The sequence below is a fragment of the Phacochoerus africanus genome, chromosome 9 (genome assembly GCF_016906955.1).
Source record: "Phacochoerus africanus isolate WHEZ1 chromosome 9, ROS_Pafr_v1, whole genome shotgun sequence".
NCBI classification, from domain to species: Eukaryota; Metazoa; Chordata; class Mammalia; order Artiodactyla; family Suidae; genus Phacochoerus; species Phacochoerus africanus.
In genome coordinates, this window is record NC_062552.1 from 52,071,830 (window position 1) to 52,088,148 (window position 16,319).

At 42.5% G+C, this 16,319-nt stretch overlaps 1 protein-coding gene across 1 annotated transcript in view; it reads right to left on the minus strand.

Annotated features, from left to right (window-relative positions):
- The window catches only part of EFL1 (elongation factor like GTPase 1), a 137,703-nt gene extending 121,387 nt beyond the window's left edge, over positions 1 to 16,316 (minus strand). The window contains exons 1-4 of the mRNA XM_047794488.1: positions 16,206 to 16,316; positions 15,316 to 15,425; positions 12,711 to 12,778; positions 10,343 to 10,427 (exon numbers count right to left, since the gene is read on the minus strand). Of these exons, the coding sequence (XP_047650444.1) occupies positions 10,343 to 10,427; positions 12,711 to 12,778; positions 15,316 to 15,406 (244 nt within the window). The 5' untranslated portion in view covers positions 15,407 to 15,425; positions 16,206 to 16,316. The remainder of the gene's footprint in view (positions 1 to 10,342; positions 10,428 to 12,710; positions 12,779 to 15,315; positions 15,426 to 16,205) is intronic.
- Between the last annotated feature and the right edge of the window lie 3 nt (positions 16,317 to 16,319).

Sequence of the window (16,319 nt, forward strand, 5' to 3'; positions counted from 1 at the left end):
CCTTTAACAGTAAAATAACTATTTAAATGATCAAACACCTCAACACATACACACGCAAGTCTACTTTTGCTCCTCCTAACTTGGTGATTTTCAACTTCTTTGAGCTCCAGAACTACTACAGGGCTCAACAGTATAACTTACGGGCCATTTAAAGGATTTTCGGTGTCGTTTTAACAACCCGATGACCTGACTAGTGCCCTACATGATACTGATAAAGATAAAACAACACTACAATAACCACAGCTAGAGCTCACATTTGTAGACTGCCTCTACAGCACTGTTCTAAGTATTTTGCAGACATTATCTAGTGTTTATTTACAACAACCTTGTGCAGTACTTACAGCCCAATTTTACAGAGCAAAAAACTAAGGCATAGGAAAGTTAAATCTCTTCTAAAGGACATCCAGCCAGCATCCAATTCCAAGGTAAATTGCCTACAATCAAAGAACTCAAAAGAGTAGAGCAGAAGTTCAAACCCATCTACTCTGAAGTCATACCTTTAACCACTATACTCGATATGACATACCTTACATCTCATATGCCAAGATCCCAGGAGTAGTGAAATCCTAAGCACCAGGTTAGGGATTCCAAAATGCAATGGGTTCAGTGGGAAAGACTGACATCAATTCGTAACAGACTCCTTAAATACCACTCTTGCCTGCTTCTCAGTCTTTTCAGTGCAAATTGCTTTACAAGGAATTCTGGTTCTGATGCACCCACAGGGGAAAACCCCAGTCAGAGAGGACTGCGGACACCTCTCAGGAAAGTCAAAGAACCAGTACCCTGAACAAGGTGCACTGTGCCTCCTTAACTGAGCCTTTTAATGTCAGGTCTCCCAGAGGCAGCACTGTCTCATGGCCACCCTTCTGGATAAGCACCACAGCCCCGACCCAGTAAACCTTCTAGAGAAAAATGAGCAATGCTAGCAAAGTCCAAAGTTCTACCTGTTCCCATCACATAAAACAAAAGCTGTGAGATTCTTGAAATCACTCAACATTCTCGTAGCCCTACCCCCCTCATTTCATAGACAAACATGCCAAAGCTCCGTTAAGAGGAGACATTTACTCCAGGCCATAAAGGCAGCAGCAAGCCAGAAACACACCCAGGTCTCCCTAGCACCCTAGTCACTTCCTATAAAGGTGTTAGATGTCTTTATACTTTGCAGCTGGGAGGACAACATTTGCTTGCTCATCTGGCTAAACTGCAGACTTCGGGATGGAAATTACAAGCATGCTCCCACACCACGCCTGACATACTTGGACCTGATATAGAAGTATCACAGACTGGGTTTGCTGCCGGGTTCTTTACAAAATATACGAATGTGCTCATACAGAAACCTGAGGCTTCCTACATGCCAGCAGTCTTGTCTTGTGCTGGAGTTATAGCCCTTTTAGAGAATAGCCAGAAAAACTGACATCCATACATATCCATCTGTCTAGCTATTCATCCATCTACCCCTTTCTAATTATTCATCCAGACCCCTTGAAATTCCTTCAGGGATGGCAGGGTCAGATCTAGAAGAGAAGAGAAAGATATATCAAGTGCTTCCACCTGAAAATACACAAAATAGGAGCTCCCGTCCTGACTTCATGGTTATCGAACCCGACTAGCATCCATGAGGATGCCGGGTTCCATCCTTGGCCTCACTCAGCGGGTTAAGGATCAGGCACTGCTGTGAGCTGTGGTGTAGGTCGTGGATGTGGCTTGGATCTGGTGTTCCTGTGGCTGTGGTGTAGTGGCTCCCATTTGACCCCTAGCCTGGGAACCTCCATATGCCACTGGTGCGGCCTAAAAAGACAAAACACAAAAAAAAAAAGAGAGAGAAGAGAGAACTTGTAAAATACAATAAATGCATAAATACATAAAATAAAAAGTAAGACTGTGTGATCACATAAATCTGAGAAATGCAGTGTTGGGGGTGAGGATCACCATACACATACACATTAAAGACTCAGAGAAGCTCTGTAACAAAGAAGCCTGTCCAGCTTTGTTTAACCTGGTTTCCCAACGGTATCTGATGGTGAGAGAAGAGAAACTGCTGTGGTCAGTCACCCAGCTGATAAACACAGAGCTCAGCACACAGCCAGGTGCCCCAAACTCCTCCTCAAGGCCGTCTTCATCATAATTCTTTCCAAATAGCTTAAAACTTCAAAGGGAGGGAAAAAGAAGTCCTATATCCAATAGAGAGAAGGAAAAAAAAAAAAAAACCCACAACTCTTCTACTATGATTTACATTATTCCTGTTTAAGACTTGTTTCCTCAAATGCCATCTACCACTTGCGCGAGGAGCAAACAAAAACAAATATACTCGTGGGGTTTATCATGTTAGATGTTAGTATTACTGCTGGTAAAAATTACCATTTTTTAGGCAGGCTAGACGACCTTTCTGATTTTAGCACAGTCCTAAAATATGCTGCCAGATATTCTAAATAAATAAATCGATCCCTTAATTTTAGAGAACTGATTAAATCAGCAGAGCCTCAATCAAAGGCATGTTCCAGGCAACTGGGGGGAAAAACAGCTGGAGGTTCTGAAGTTAATTCTGCAAAATATCTTCCAGACAACTTCTGCCACTAATAAGAGTTAAGAAGACAACTCTCTTCCTTACCTACAGAGTCCTGCCTTTTTTTTTTTTTTTTTTTTTTTAAGGGCCTCACCCACTGCATATGGAGGTTCCTAGGCCAGGGGTCGAATTGGCCTATACCACAGCCACAGCAACACTGGATGGAAGCCACATCTACGACCTACGCCAGATCCTTGACACACTGAGTGAGACCAAGGCATCAAATCTGCATCCTCAAGGATACCAGTCAGATTCATTTCCGCTGAGCCACCTCGGGAACTCCCAGAGTTCTGCTTTCCAAGTGTCATGGATGATCATTTCACTAAAGGTGCACATTTGTCACAGGTGGCTGCCAAAATATTTCCTCTGTGAACAATAAAACTTCATATAAGGAGATCAGTGTTCAATCTCTAGAACACTGGAGATGTTCACTAAAGGACACATAGAAAGTTGATGATGGAAAACTTTCCTTAACACAAAAGAAGACAGGACCATTCGAGCCACAGATGAAGAGCTGCACTTCACACAAGTGTTGTCTATGTTTCAGTGCATTAGTAGAAGAATATTCTATCTGATGACAAAAACATTAGGAATACAGGTAGAAGCCAAGCTGTCTGAGGACTTATTCCTGAGAACATTATTTATAGAACACCTAACACTTATGGACATAAATTATACCCCAACTATAGAATAACCGCAAGTTTCCATAAGAAATTACCACTACTATTCCTTTATATTTTCTTTTCTTTTTTTCTTTTTTTGTTTTTTTAGGGCCACGCCCACAGCACATGGAGGTTCCCAGGCTAGGGTTTGAATCGGAGCTATAGCCGCTGGTCTACACGACAGCCACAACAATGCCAGATCCAAGTCACGTCTGCAACCTACACCACAGCTCACAGCAATATCAGGTCCTTAACCCACTAAACAGGTCTGGGATGGAACCTGCATCCTCATGGATACTAGTCAGATTCCTTTCTGTGAGCCATGACGGGAACTCCTATTCCTTGACATTTTAAATGAGTACATACGATTATAAATTGTAAATCAACCAATATGGTTTATTTTTTAAGAGAACTGTGCAGCACGTTTCTATACACTGACACAGGTAAGAGGGCATGGTAGGGTATACCAGCTCTGTCTGCACGAGAAGACATTCAAAACAAGGAGTTGTGGATGTCTGACTCTGATGGTATTAAGTGTCAAAAATGAAGTGATTTGGGGAGGAAGGAGGGAACAATGATCTAGAAACAACTATGAACAGCAAAAAATTTAAGTTTTATTTCTATATACACTCATCCCAAAGTCCTCTCCAGTCCATCCTCCACCAAGAAACAAACCAGGCCAGGTATGGTTTACCTCACTCACTCTAGGCTTTCCTCAGTATCATGCCAATCTAAGCCAGACACTCAGTGCTGTGGCTACACCTTGAACTCACATCACGGAGAACCTCTCCACCTTTGAAATCCTGCTGTGTAGGTAGTCAACCTAGTAATTACATGGCGACATTGTCTTCTACTCATTGGCACTTTTGCATAGAGGCATGGTAGAATAAGACCCAGAATAAGAAACACTGGAGTGAAAAAAAGATTGACGTTCACTTCCTAAAATCCATATAAGGCTTCTAAACCTTTGCAGCGCACTTGGAACTTCTCTAGGCTCACATCACCGTGGAGGGAGGGAATGCCAGAGATGGAAACTCAACTATGTTTCACTCAACATCACAGAGCTAATATGCACCATTATCATGAGGCACAGGCCCTACTGTCAGAGTACCTGAGAGTGACAGCAGCACACCTTGGACTGAGTTGTGGAAATAAATACACACACACACACAAAGATGAGATCGATTTGAGCAGGCTTCAAAGTGAGTTAGGCACCAGGACAAGGGTGATAACTCCAGAACACAAGTCACCATGACAGCAGGCAAGCAGAGATACTAGTAACATTACATTTGGAGGTGCAGTGGCAAGCAGCTGAGAGAATTCTTTCATTTTCTGTGAAGCAGAAGGTAAAAGTGTCTGCTGAGATGGTGGCAGAGGGCACGAGAGGCGGACTGGAAGAGACGTGAAGGTTTAAGAGAGCTGCTGGGGAGGATGTGCAAGACCCAGAGGAGGACATACGGCAAGTCTGCCAGCAGTGCTGAGGACCAGCTGAGATCCTAGTTCAAATATAAGGAGAAAAAAGTGCAGAGTTAACTCTGTCAAAGGTTAAGAGTTTTGCTAGGAGGACAGAAGGCCAAAAAAAACAAAGAAACTGAGGACGGTGGAAGAGTGTCAGCAAAAAGACAAATCTGGGTTGTCTGAGGCAGGGCGTGAATGAAGGATGCTGGTGAGAGACAAGAGACTGGAGAGCTTTATTTATCAAGTCAAAGAATGGGTACATCACTATACAGGTGAGAGAGCTGGGAAACTGAAGACCATGGAGAAAGGAGTGCCTCAAATTTGAAATGTCAAAGATGAACAGTTCTGAAAGACACTAAAATCCAGAAAGTAGCCTTGACAGTGGGTGGGTAAAGCAAAGATCTACACATCACTACTGCTGAGAGGCCATGTTTTGGAAGGGTCATCTTCAGAAATGGTAAAAGCTACCTTAGTGGATTTGGGTAAAAAGGAAAAGGATGAGCCAGGTGCCAAAGGCACTAATGAATGGGGTCTGTAGCCAGGAGCTGACAGGGGTAAGAAAGGGTCAAGAATAACTGGACAGGAGTTCCTGTTGTGGTGCAGTGGAAACGAATCCGACTAGGAACCACGAGGTTGTAGATTGGATCCCTGGCCTCACTCAGTGGGTTAAGGATCTGGCATTGCCATGAGCTGTGCTGTAGGTCACAGGCGTGGCTTGGAACCTGCATTGCTGTGGGCTGCGGTGTAGGCCAGCAGCTATAGCTCTGGTGGGAGCCCTAGCCTCAGAATCTCCATATGCTTCAGGTGTGGCCCTAAAAAGCAAAAAAAAAAAAAAAAACCAACAAAAAAAAGAATAACTGGACAGATGGTAGGAGTCTCAAAGGAGGTGGAATTTTAAAACAAGGGTGGAAGAATTAAGCTTTGAACCAGAACGAGAGAACAAGGAGAAGGGCAACCCCGTGTCCTTATCCAGAGAGAGATGGAGCATGAGAGAATTAGTAGCACTCACTAGAAAGAGGTATGAGGAGAACAGTGTCCTCAGAAAACAGTCAGGCAGGAGGAGGAGGGGACACCAACAAAAAGAGTTTGAGGATGTAGAGGTGGCTGCCTACCTTGGAATGTTTTCAGAGAAATGTTTTGGGAAGGAAGGGAATAGTGAGAGGTTTTAGGAGGGTATTAGAGAAACCTGGGGGAGAGACTGCTGAGAGGCCAGGTCATGTGACCTCCATCCTGGGCAGTGACCAAAGACAACAGGGATAGGGTAACACTGGCCACGGGAAGATGTCCCTAGGTGGTCCCAGCAATCCCTGGTGGACGGGAGATATACGCTTCTGGAGAAATCAGCCATGGCCTGGACTGACTCATTTCCAAGAGACTCCTGGTCCAAATGAACAGACTGGAAAGGTAATTACTTGGTTCCCAGGACCACTACCACATGGGAACTACTCTGTCTTTGGGAAAGTTTCTTAACCTCTGAACTCTATTTTGCACATGTGTAAAATGAGGATAATATCCATCTCACAGGATTGCTGTGAGGACTAAACACAATCACACATAGGAGACATCTGGTTCAAAATCAAACTACTGGGCACCCATTTTCTTAGACCTGGTGTCAACTGAAGGCCTCACAAAATAAAGCATTCATGTCTCTTAGAGGAAAAAAAATCTGATCCTTAGTCAAACAAGGGACGATGGAAACCCTCCCTCCTAGCCCTGGTCCCAAAGGAAGAGAACAGTAATCAGACCACAGGTTCGCATTCACCTCTCTGGAAGGTAAAGGATGCTACTGACACATGCTGCAATTGTGTGAATCTGGATGGCATGAGTCAGTTTCTCCAGGGCCTCATCTTAGAGATTAAGACCAGAGCCACAGCGCTGAAACCAACATGGGTATAAATTCTCCACGTGCCACCATAAACCACAAACCCCTGTAGAGGTGTTTACAAAGAGAAGAACTCGCACTTGGATCTCTTTGCAGAAAGCCCTGCCATACCCTTGGTCTCCACATTTAGAATACATCCAAGCTATGCGTGGTTGCCACTCAAATAAATCCTGAGCGCCTGAGCCAGGATTGTTAGCTAGCACATATAATGGAAGTTACAAACTGAAAGCCTTTAAGTTCAAGCCCACTGCAATTTTTTTTTTAACCTTTTAAAAATTATAGTTGATTTACAATATTCTATCAATTTCTGCTGTACAGCAAAGTGACCCAGTCATACAGGTATGTATATTCTTTTTCTCAGATGATCTTCCATCATGTTCTAATGCAAAGATTAGATACAGCTTCCTGTGCCAGAAATCTGTAACTGGCTGTGATCAATTCGTTGTAATCAAGACTGCACTCAGACTAGCCCCACTGCAATTTGTTCTACATAGGGTTTTGCAATTTTTAAATAAGTTGTCAGTATTTTAAAAATTGGAGGACTGGGAGTTCCCGTCGTGGCTGAGTGGTTAACGAATCCGACTAGGAACCATGAGGTTGCAGGTTCGATCCTTGGCTTCGCTCAGTGGGTTAAGGATCCAGAGTTGCTGTGAGCTGTGGTGTAGACTGCAGACTCGGCTTGGATCCCGCGTTGCCGTGGCTCTGGCGTAGGCCAGTGGCTACAGCTCCGATTAGACCCCTAGCCTGGGAACCTCCATATGCCACGGGAGCAGCCCTAGAAAAGGCAAAAAGACAAAAATTGGAGGACTATACCAAAATCCTTGTGATGCCAACTTTTCTTGCGGGGGGTGGGGAACAGAAAAATACAGGGCAGCAATCACTAGAGCTGAATGACACTAGCCCCCACCCAGGTGGGGGGGTGTTTCATGGGTGGGCAGAGCCCACTCTAGCTCATTAACAGTTTCACCCAGGCTGCCTCTTTCATATACATGCATTGTCCTCAGCACCACATTGAGAATGAACAATACATATTTAATGATCAAGTTTGGTGTTAGAACAGGCAGTTAACTATTTGGGGGGAAATTCAAGTTAGATACCTACTTGCATGTGTGATTATACACACGCACAATTGTGGTAGGATTAAACACAAAGACTGAAAATGTAAAATAAGCAGAGGTAAAACTAGAAGTAGTTTTTATTTCCATCTTGTGTTTTACTGCAACATCCATTCTATAACATATTGAACTTTCTATAATACCTATACACTTGTAAATTTATTTAAAAATCTTGAAAAGATGAATGAGAATGTAAACTTCATTTCAAAAGTTCTGCGGTGGCAATATCTGCTCATAGGTATAAAGAACGGCTACAGAGTAGAAATGACAAACTAGGCCTTTTGAGAGCCTTCCAATCATCCATGCATTTCTAATTATTTCACCTATCTTAACACACTTCCCCTGATTTATATTTGCACCCTAGGAGAAAGGATTCAAAGGTATTACATCCCCTTAGGATTTTTTTTTTTTTAATAGAATGTATATTGTTGGGATTATTTCCTAACTCTTGAAACGACCAGGTGAATGTATGGTATCCTTGCGAGAAGAGCACAAAGAGAGGTGGTAAGAAAAACGAAAGTAACAAGGTGTAACAACATGCTCACAAATGTAAAGATGAGAGAGGCTCCATTTTCTCAAGGAAGAACTGGGACCCTGGAAAATGCTAAGACAGAGTATCACCTTGATGGTTTTCAACATCATTTCTAGAATATGCATAGTTTGGGTAAGCTGACTTGTTTACATTAAACCGGAAAAATACTGTATCTTTCAATCCAAGTAAGGGTTTGGAAAAAAAAAAATCTGAAAGCTAGTTAAATTAAAAGTCAAAACCAAATTGACAGAACATTGTAAAGCAACTACAATGAAAAAAAAATTTTTTTAAAGAACTAGGAAGTACTTTATTAACATTTAGTATGGAGATACTCAATTAAGAGGGCTTCTGGAAGGGGAATGGGAAAGTAAATTAAAAAAAAAAAAATCATTTGTGGAGTTTCTTCAACCCTCAGGTATCCTCCCTCCAGAAGGGAGTTCGCCTTCACACTGTCCCAACTTCATGGCAGGAAATGCCACGTTGCAGACAGTCAGTACTGGAGAACAGATGAGAATGCATCTCATCTCTTAAAAGTTCTGAGGGCATCTGTCTCAGTCAACACCTCTGACTTTCATTCCCATTTTGCAGATGTGGAAAGCCAGCCTCTGACAATTGTGGTGACTGCCTAACCCAAAGCTTCTCTAGGCCATCAGACTGACAAAGAAAAGGTTGAATACTTTATGACTGTACTCCAATCACCACTGATTAGATTAGGAGGTAACCATGCAACCCAAGACTAGCCAGTCCTTAGGGGCAACCTCTTCTTCTGATGTCAGGCCATGGCAGAGATTGCCATGGCCTGGCTCTGGCATCAAAAGATAAACTGAGCAACACCCTGCTCTTAAAAACATGTGTGAAGAAGCAGTAAGTGACAGAAGGTGAAAAAATAGGAGTTGAGATGAGGGATCAAGGCAAGGTGAGTTTATGAAGATGGAGACACTAAGGGTAGGCAAAAGCCTTATTATAAAATAGAGAATAGACTTACAGGATAAAAACAGAGAACTAAACCCAAGGATAACAGTGGAGTTTCAGAGGGATGATCCATTAACTTTTACTGATGGCCTCAAGAGTCACCCTGGATCCAGAATCAATATCTGGCTTCGATTTCTTTGAGATGCCACTTCAATAATGTTCCTGCTTTTTGATTTTCATGAATATTGTTTCCAAGATAATTTCACACACATTCTTTCAATAGGCCATCACACCCCTAGCAGCCTTAAGCCTCTGTTCTTTGCAATCAAGAAAGTATATCTAAAACAATCTGAGAGCAAGTTGCCCAAGGTCACACAGTTCGACAAAATAAAGGTCAGACCACTCAGTTCCCAGAATGCTGAAGCCATTTTCCTACAATACTATACCACAAAGACAAAAGTGAATTGGCATGGGTGTAGGTCACAGTATATAAAGAAAATCTTAATAAAATGGTTAAAAAGAGGGGTGGAGAAAGTGGAGACAAAGTCCAAGGAGCAATTAAAATTAACACTAAAATAGTAATCTTCAAACAAAAACAGACTAATAACATGAGTGTGGAAGAAGGGAGACTACGAATCTCTTGAAATCGGTAATAAAGAGAGAGAAAAAATAAACTGACCACTGACCCATTTGCTGGATCACAAAATGAGGACAAACCCTTTAAAATGTGAGAGGCAGTTTTTTCTTCTTGTTTGTTTTTTTAAATAGGGTATTATTTTAAACATTGAACACTGGGAATTTCTGTCAGATAAATTCCTAGAAGTGTTACTGTCAAAATGGCATCCTGATTTCGGGGCCAGGAGAGCAAGCTATAATGATCCTACCAGTGCACTGTCAAGTAAATAAGACTCTAAATCCACAAGCAAGGCCCAAAGACTCCAGATCTTCCCAGTGAAGAAATCTGTACAATCAACTGGGTACAGATTGGGGGGGTAGGTGTGATTTGCTAGCTCTTCTGCCCTCAAGCCAGCCAGAGGTCCCCAACTGTACCCACGACCGGGCAGTCTGACTTGGAGCTAAAAGAGATCATTGGTAGAGGCCAGAATGAAAGTTGTGGCATCTAAAGCAGAAAACCTAGACATGAAATTAATTCAGGAAGAGAAAGAAGGACACAAAGGATACAAAACCACTATTCTTTTAAAACACAGATTGACTTACCTTTTGCATAATGCAGTGAAATGGCGCTCGATTTCATAGTGATCCCTCGGATCTGCTCATCTTCTCTGCTGTCCATGTACCTTAACTATAAAAATGCAAAATATGCACCCTTATTTCCCAGTGAATTAAATTAATATTAGGAGTTCCCATCGTGGCACAGTGGTTAACAAATCTGACTAGGAACCATGAGGTTGCAGGTTCGATCCCTGACCTTGCTCAGTGGGTTAAGGATCTGGCGTTGCCGTGAGCTGTGGTGTAGGTCGCAGACGCGGCTCGGATCCCACGATGTTGTGGCTCTGGCATAGGCTGGCGGCTACAGCTCCGATTAGACCCCTAGCCTGGGAACCTCCATATGCCGTGGGAGCGGCCCTAGAAAAGGTGAAAAGACAAAGAATAAATAAATAAACAAAATAAAATAAAATGTAATACTACAATGGACTGATTTGGACTTTTGTTTTAAATACTTAAATTTTTTTATTTTTTTATTTTTTTCGTCTTTTTGCCATTTCTTGGGCCGCTCCCGCGGCATATGGAGGTTCCCAGGCTAGGGGTCGAATCGGAGCCGCAGCCACTGGCCTACGCCAGAGCCACAGCAACGCGGGATCCGAGCCGCGTCTGCAACCTACACCACAGCTCATGGCAACGCCAGATCGTTAACCCGCTAAGCAAGGGCAGGGATCGAACCCGCAACCTCACAGTTCCTAGTCGGATTCGTTAACCACTGCGCCACGACGGGAACTCCCTAAATACTTAAATTTTTAAGCTTACTGTCATGAAGGTCTGTCCCATTATTATCTTTTTAATCTCTGCAGCATTTTTCTTTCCTTGTATAACTTATTTCACCCTCCTTCTTTCTCCTTGGTCCACTTCTAGATATTTATCAGTTGTAATACGAGATAATCATAAACTATCTATATTGCTAGTAACTTTTTTAAAATAGACTATCTTTTTAGAGCAATTTTAGGTTACAGAAAAATTGACTGGAACGTGCGGAGGATCCCAAGTACCCCCTCCTCTCCTACAAACACAGTTTCCCCATTACTATTATTATTTTTGTCTTTTTAGGGCTGCACCCACAGCATATATAAGTTCCCAGGCTAGGGGTCGAGTCAGAGCTACAGCTGTCAGCCCACACCAGAGCCATAGCAACGTGGGCTCCGAGCCACATCTATGCCATGCATGGCAATGCCAGATCCTTAACCCACTGCGTAAGGCGAGGGATCGAACCCACAACCTCATGGATCCTAGTCGGGTTCATTTCTGCTAAGCCACAACGGGAACTCCAGTTTCCCCTATTATTTACTTCTTATGTTAGCATGTAGTGTGGTACATGGTATAATTAATGTGGCAATATCAATACATTCTTATTAATTAATTGAAGTCCAATTTACATTAGCATTTACACTTTAAATGTGTTCCCCATTCCTGTATCATATTTGTTAGTTGTATTAATCTTTTTGAAGAACAAATTTTGGTCTTCATTGATCTTTTCTATTTCATTAATTTACACTTTATTCCTTTCATCTACTTACCTTAGAATTATTGTACTTTTTCTGGCTTCTCAATGGGACAAATAAAAGCACTTTATTATTTCATTCAACCCAGTTTTTCAGCCTCCTATAGACAGTATCTTGGGCTAGTTCCCCAACCCACCTTCCTCAAATGCCCAATTCTTCCTTCAGCCCCAGAGGTCTACTTCTCTGATTCAATTCTGTTTCTCCATCTCCTCTTCTCTGAATTCCCAATCACCTGATAAATCCTGCTTGACAATAAATTTACTGAGGGGAGGAATATCTCTATTTTTGTTGTTTTTTTTTTGTTTTTTTACTACAAATAAATTATTTCAAGTCCTTTCAATTCACAGCTAGAAACAAAGATCTCTTTCATTTCATTTCATTTCCTCTTTCATCATGACCCTCAGGCTTCAGAAGCCTTCCTTCGGTATTCAGGTTAGTCTTCAAGGCCCTCTCAATCTGATAATGTTTTTCCCTACCAGTACAGTTTCTCTCTCAGTAGTCTCTAGGCAAATATTTCAATCACATCAGCCTTTATCTGTTTTAGCTGTTATTTCCTGCTGTGAAGAATCTCTTCTGCCTGTGAAATTTTCCAAACGCATGCCAGGCTATCATTTGACTTGCTGCAAAAAAATCATTCTTGCACCTTTAAAATATTAACATAAAGTAATATAAAGCAGTATAGAAATAACTTTTTCTTAACATCTATTTTGTCTTGCTAAATGGCAGCTTCTTAGATGCACAAACTCTGCTTTATACTTTTTGGATCTTTAAGATCATGACAAATGTTCATCACTCTGCAGATTAGCTAATACTTAGTGAAATGCAAGCGTTTAACAAATATAACAACATACCTTGCCTGCCAGGCGACTGGAGATGATTCCATTGCTAGATATAAGACAGTCAGCCAGAGTAGTTTTTCCTAATAAAATTAACAATATTAATTCAAATCTCTTTTTTTAAAGGAGGTGGATACACTGTACAAATTTAACATTTACCCATAAGAACTGGCTTAGCAATTATTTCTTATTTATCTACACTAAGTAAAACAAGACACAACAGGCAGTTTCATTAGACTTTTGAACAAAACATCATCTGGAAGGACACAGATTCTGGCACGCCATAGTGCTGTAATCTCTATCTCCAACCCTGTGGATTTCATCAACCTCTTTTTAAAAGCTGTCAAGTAACATTTTTTTTTAAGGGTAGAAAAACTTTTTCAACTGAGGCATAATTTACACACAGAGCAAAATGCACAGACTCTTAAATGATGAGACAACCACTGTGTCAATCAAAATATAAAACATCCAACAAACAACTTTTACAAAGTTACTAAGATCAAGTTGATTGAAATCATTATATCAGTCATTCCTCATCCCTAACAGTGACCAGGCCTATAAAAATAAACTCTTAATAGCTCACAATGACAAAAGGATAGAGAGCACAACTTTTTGTCCTCTGAACGGCATCCTGGGTAAAACAACACCAAAAAACAATAGAACATAATCTTCTGCTATATTTCCCCATGTATGGCTTTAGCTGGCTTTTGCCAGTAAAATTATCTGAATACTTGCTTGGCAAAGAAATTCAGGAAAGTTACCCCATCTCCTATTGTCTGCAAGCCAGTGCAGGGTACCTGCTACAGGTACTGACCAGTGCTACCTAGTATCCAAAACTAAACCCAGGAATCTACTTTATAACAAAAGAAATTCTTTGTTTACTCAAGTATCCATTTAGGCCTCTAATACTATGTTATGTGTTTGCCAGGTGAATATTATGTGTTAGCACATAATTCCAGAGCATCCTTTCCTGCTATCCCGTGGAGGAGAACTCATTCTAGGTGTGGCAAACATATATCCCCTAGAATGTAAGTGTCAAGAAGGCAGGAACTTTGCTTTATTCATGGCTGTATCCCTAGGCTTGGCCTATAAGTAGCATTCAATGAATAGCTGTTGAATAAATAAATGATTCACAGGTTTTCTAGGAGAGAACTATCTTAATCTAATTTCAAATAGTAAATTTAAAGTAATTTGTTAGAGACACACACATATACACACACACCACTGACTTACGACATGATTTAATTCACAAAGAAAAAACTTTTGTCAAACCTCATGCACTCAAAACATGAGCAGCATAATTATCAAACACATGGGAGAGGGTCAGTCACTAGATTCAGACATCAAATGCATTCTCAGTTGGCTCTGCCTACAAAGTAAGCCATTGCTTCTCCTTTTAGTTCCCATACTGCTTCACTTCAGGTATTGCACCAATGGCAATAGCCGCCTAACCTCTTTTTTGCCTTTAAACTCATCCAAAACACCTCCACCAGACTAATTTTCCTAATGTACTATTTGACTACAATATCCCAGCTTTACTCTGTTCTCCTGATGGCTCGCTATCACCTGATAACAAATGTCAATGACATCACATTTAATCCTCACAGGCTAGAGGACAGGTAGTTTTCATCCCAGTACACAGATGCTGTGTCCTGACGCTCAAAAAGGAGTTTCGAACTCAGGTTGTCTACTCCCAGAACTGGAGCACTTAACCCTTAGCCTCGTGCCTAGCAGGCATGAAGAGCCCTTTGAGGTATGGTCTAGACCACTTCTTCGCTTTTACCTCCTACTCCTTCACCTTCAGGATAGTGTACAGGTTTTATTTCACACTCCCATTCCTATCACCTTGCTGTGGCTACCAGAACTAAGAAGGGGTCGGAAACCAAGAGCAGGCTTAGCAGCAGGCAATGCTGTGGTGTGAATCGATGTCTGCCAGAAGCTAAGCATCACACCTTAGCTATCCCGGTCCCTCTCACGCCCCGTGCTTTGGTCACTTAACATTTCTTTCTCCCCTCATAGACCCTATTCTCAGTGGAATGTGGGTCCCACAATACCTGCCATTTTCAGTGGTCACCTCTAACACTAATTATGTTATGAAGCCTTTTCAGAACCCATTCCGACCTTCCCAACCTTCCAGTCTACTTTTTGCCGGTCTCATGTTGTGCTGCCTCAACCCCCAAATCACTTCTACAGCTGGGCTGGTGCCCTGTTCATAAATCTCTACCTTCCGACATACCTAGCAAAATACTCTGAACTTAGCAGAGGCTCAATAAATACCCGATGAGTTCAAGAGAATCGCATAACTCAGGTTCTGAGGTTATTATGTCAAGACTATGGACATTTTATATTTCAAGGCCATTTCAAAAATACTTCACAGTTTAACAAAAACTCAACTTGTTTATAAACACAATACACTATATAGAAGGATGCCAATCACTAGTTAGCTGTGTTCATTTCAAATATTTACAGCATGTTCCTCCCACATCAACTTTTTTGAGAAAATATGACTTGCAGTTTAGCAAGCATCACTCTCAACTGCCCACAGCTGCCTTGCTGCTGACACAGGTGGTGACACACCCCCTTAATTACTGAAAAGAAGCCATTTAAAAAGGATTCTTACCATGGTCAACATGAGCCAAAACACAGATATTCCTGATGTTAGCAGTGTTTTTCTGGAGTTGAATCATCTTATCCAAACTATTGAGCACCATGATCACTTATTTCCTGTGACTAAAAATTAAACACGTATTATGAATGGCTGAAGGCCGGGGTATACTTAGGTTTTAATGCTGGCAGCTGATAAGACTTTTCAGGTGTCTTAAAGAACCCAATGAACGTTTATTAAAGGGATATACCACCCAGGCCCAAGTCCACTTTGAGCACTTCAGCAAAAATCTTATCATGTCTGTACTTGTGGAGTTTACTTACCCTTCCGGATCTGGTGGCTGCGATGAATCACAAAGCTCGTGGGGGCTGGGTGCACAGTGGCACCAGTAACTCTACCCAGTATTCTGTACCCGGGTAAATTTCTCCAGGTCAGATATTATGTATTGGAAGGGTCGAATGCAGGAGGGAGCGAAGATGCTGACATCTCTCCCTTCCCAACCTCGATCTTTTTCCAAGCCCCTCCCTCCATCACTTCCAATTGCTTTCACTGGAGGAGAAACACCCAGCTTTACTACTGCTACACAACCCGAATAAAGTTTTGGGTCACGTGCTTATTTACTAAGCAGGTGCACTGAAGGTTTTGCATTACTTTCCACATGGGAAGGAGAAAACCTTCGACTCCACATTCCCTTCATCATCACTCCCGTTTTCTTTGAGGATGGCAGGTCGGTACTGAGAAGCGGCCCGCCGGGCCAGGGTGAACACTACGGTCGGGCGGCGCCCGCTCTCAGCCCAGGCTTGCCTGGAGCCTCGTCCCAGCCCCGCTGCCGCGGCGAACCGGGTACCCCCACCGCCCGGACCTGGCGAAGGAGGACGTCCGCACCCCTGCGGGCCAGCACTCACCGGCACCCGCCACCCCGCCGGCTCCGATCGGATTCTCGCACCCGGCCACAACACGCGCGTCGCTGGCACCCAGACCTCTGTGCCTCCCGAACGCCCGCGCGCCGGGGGCGGGGC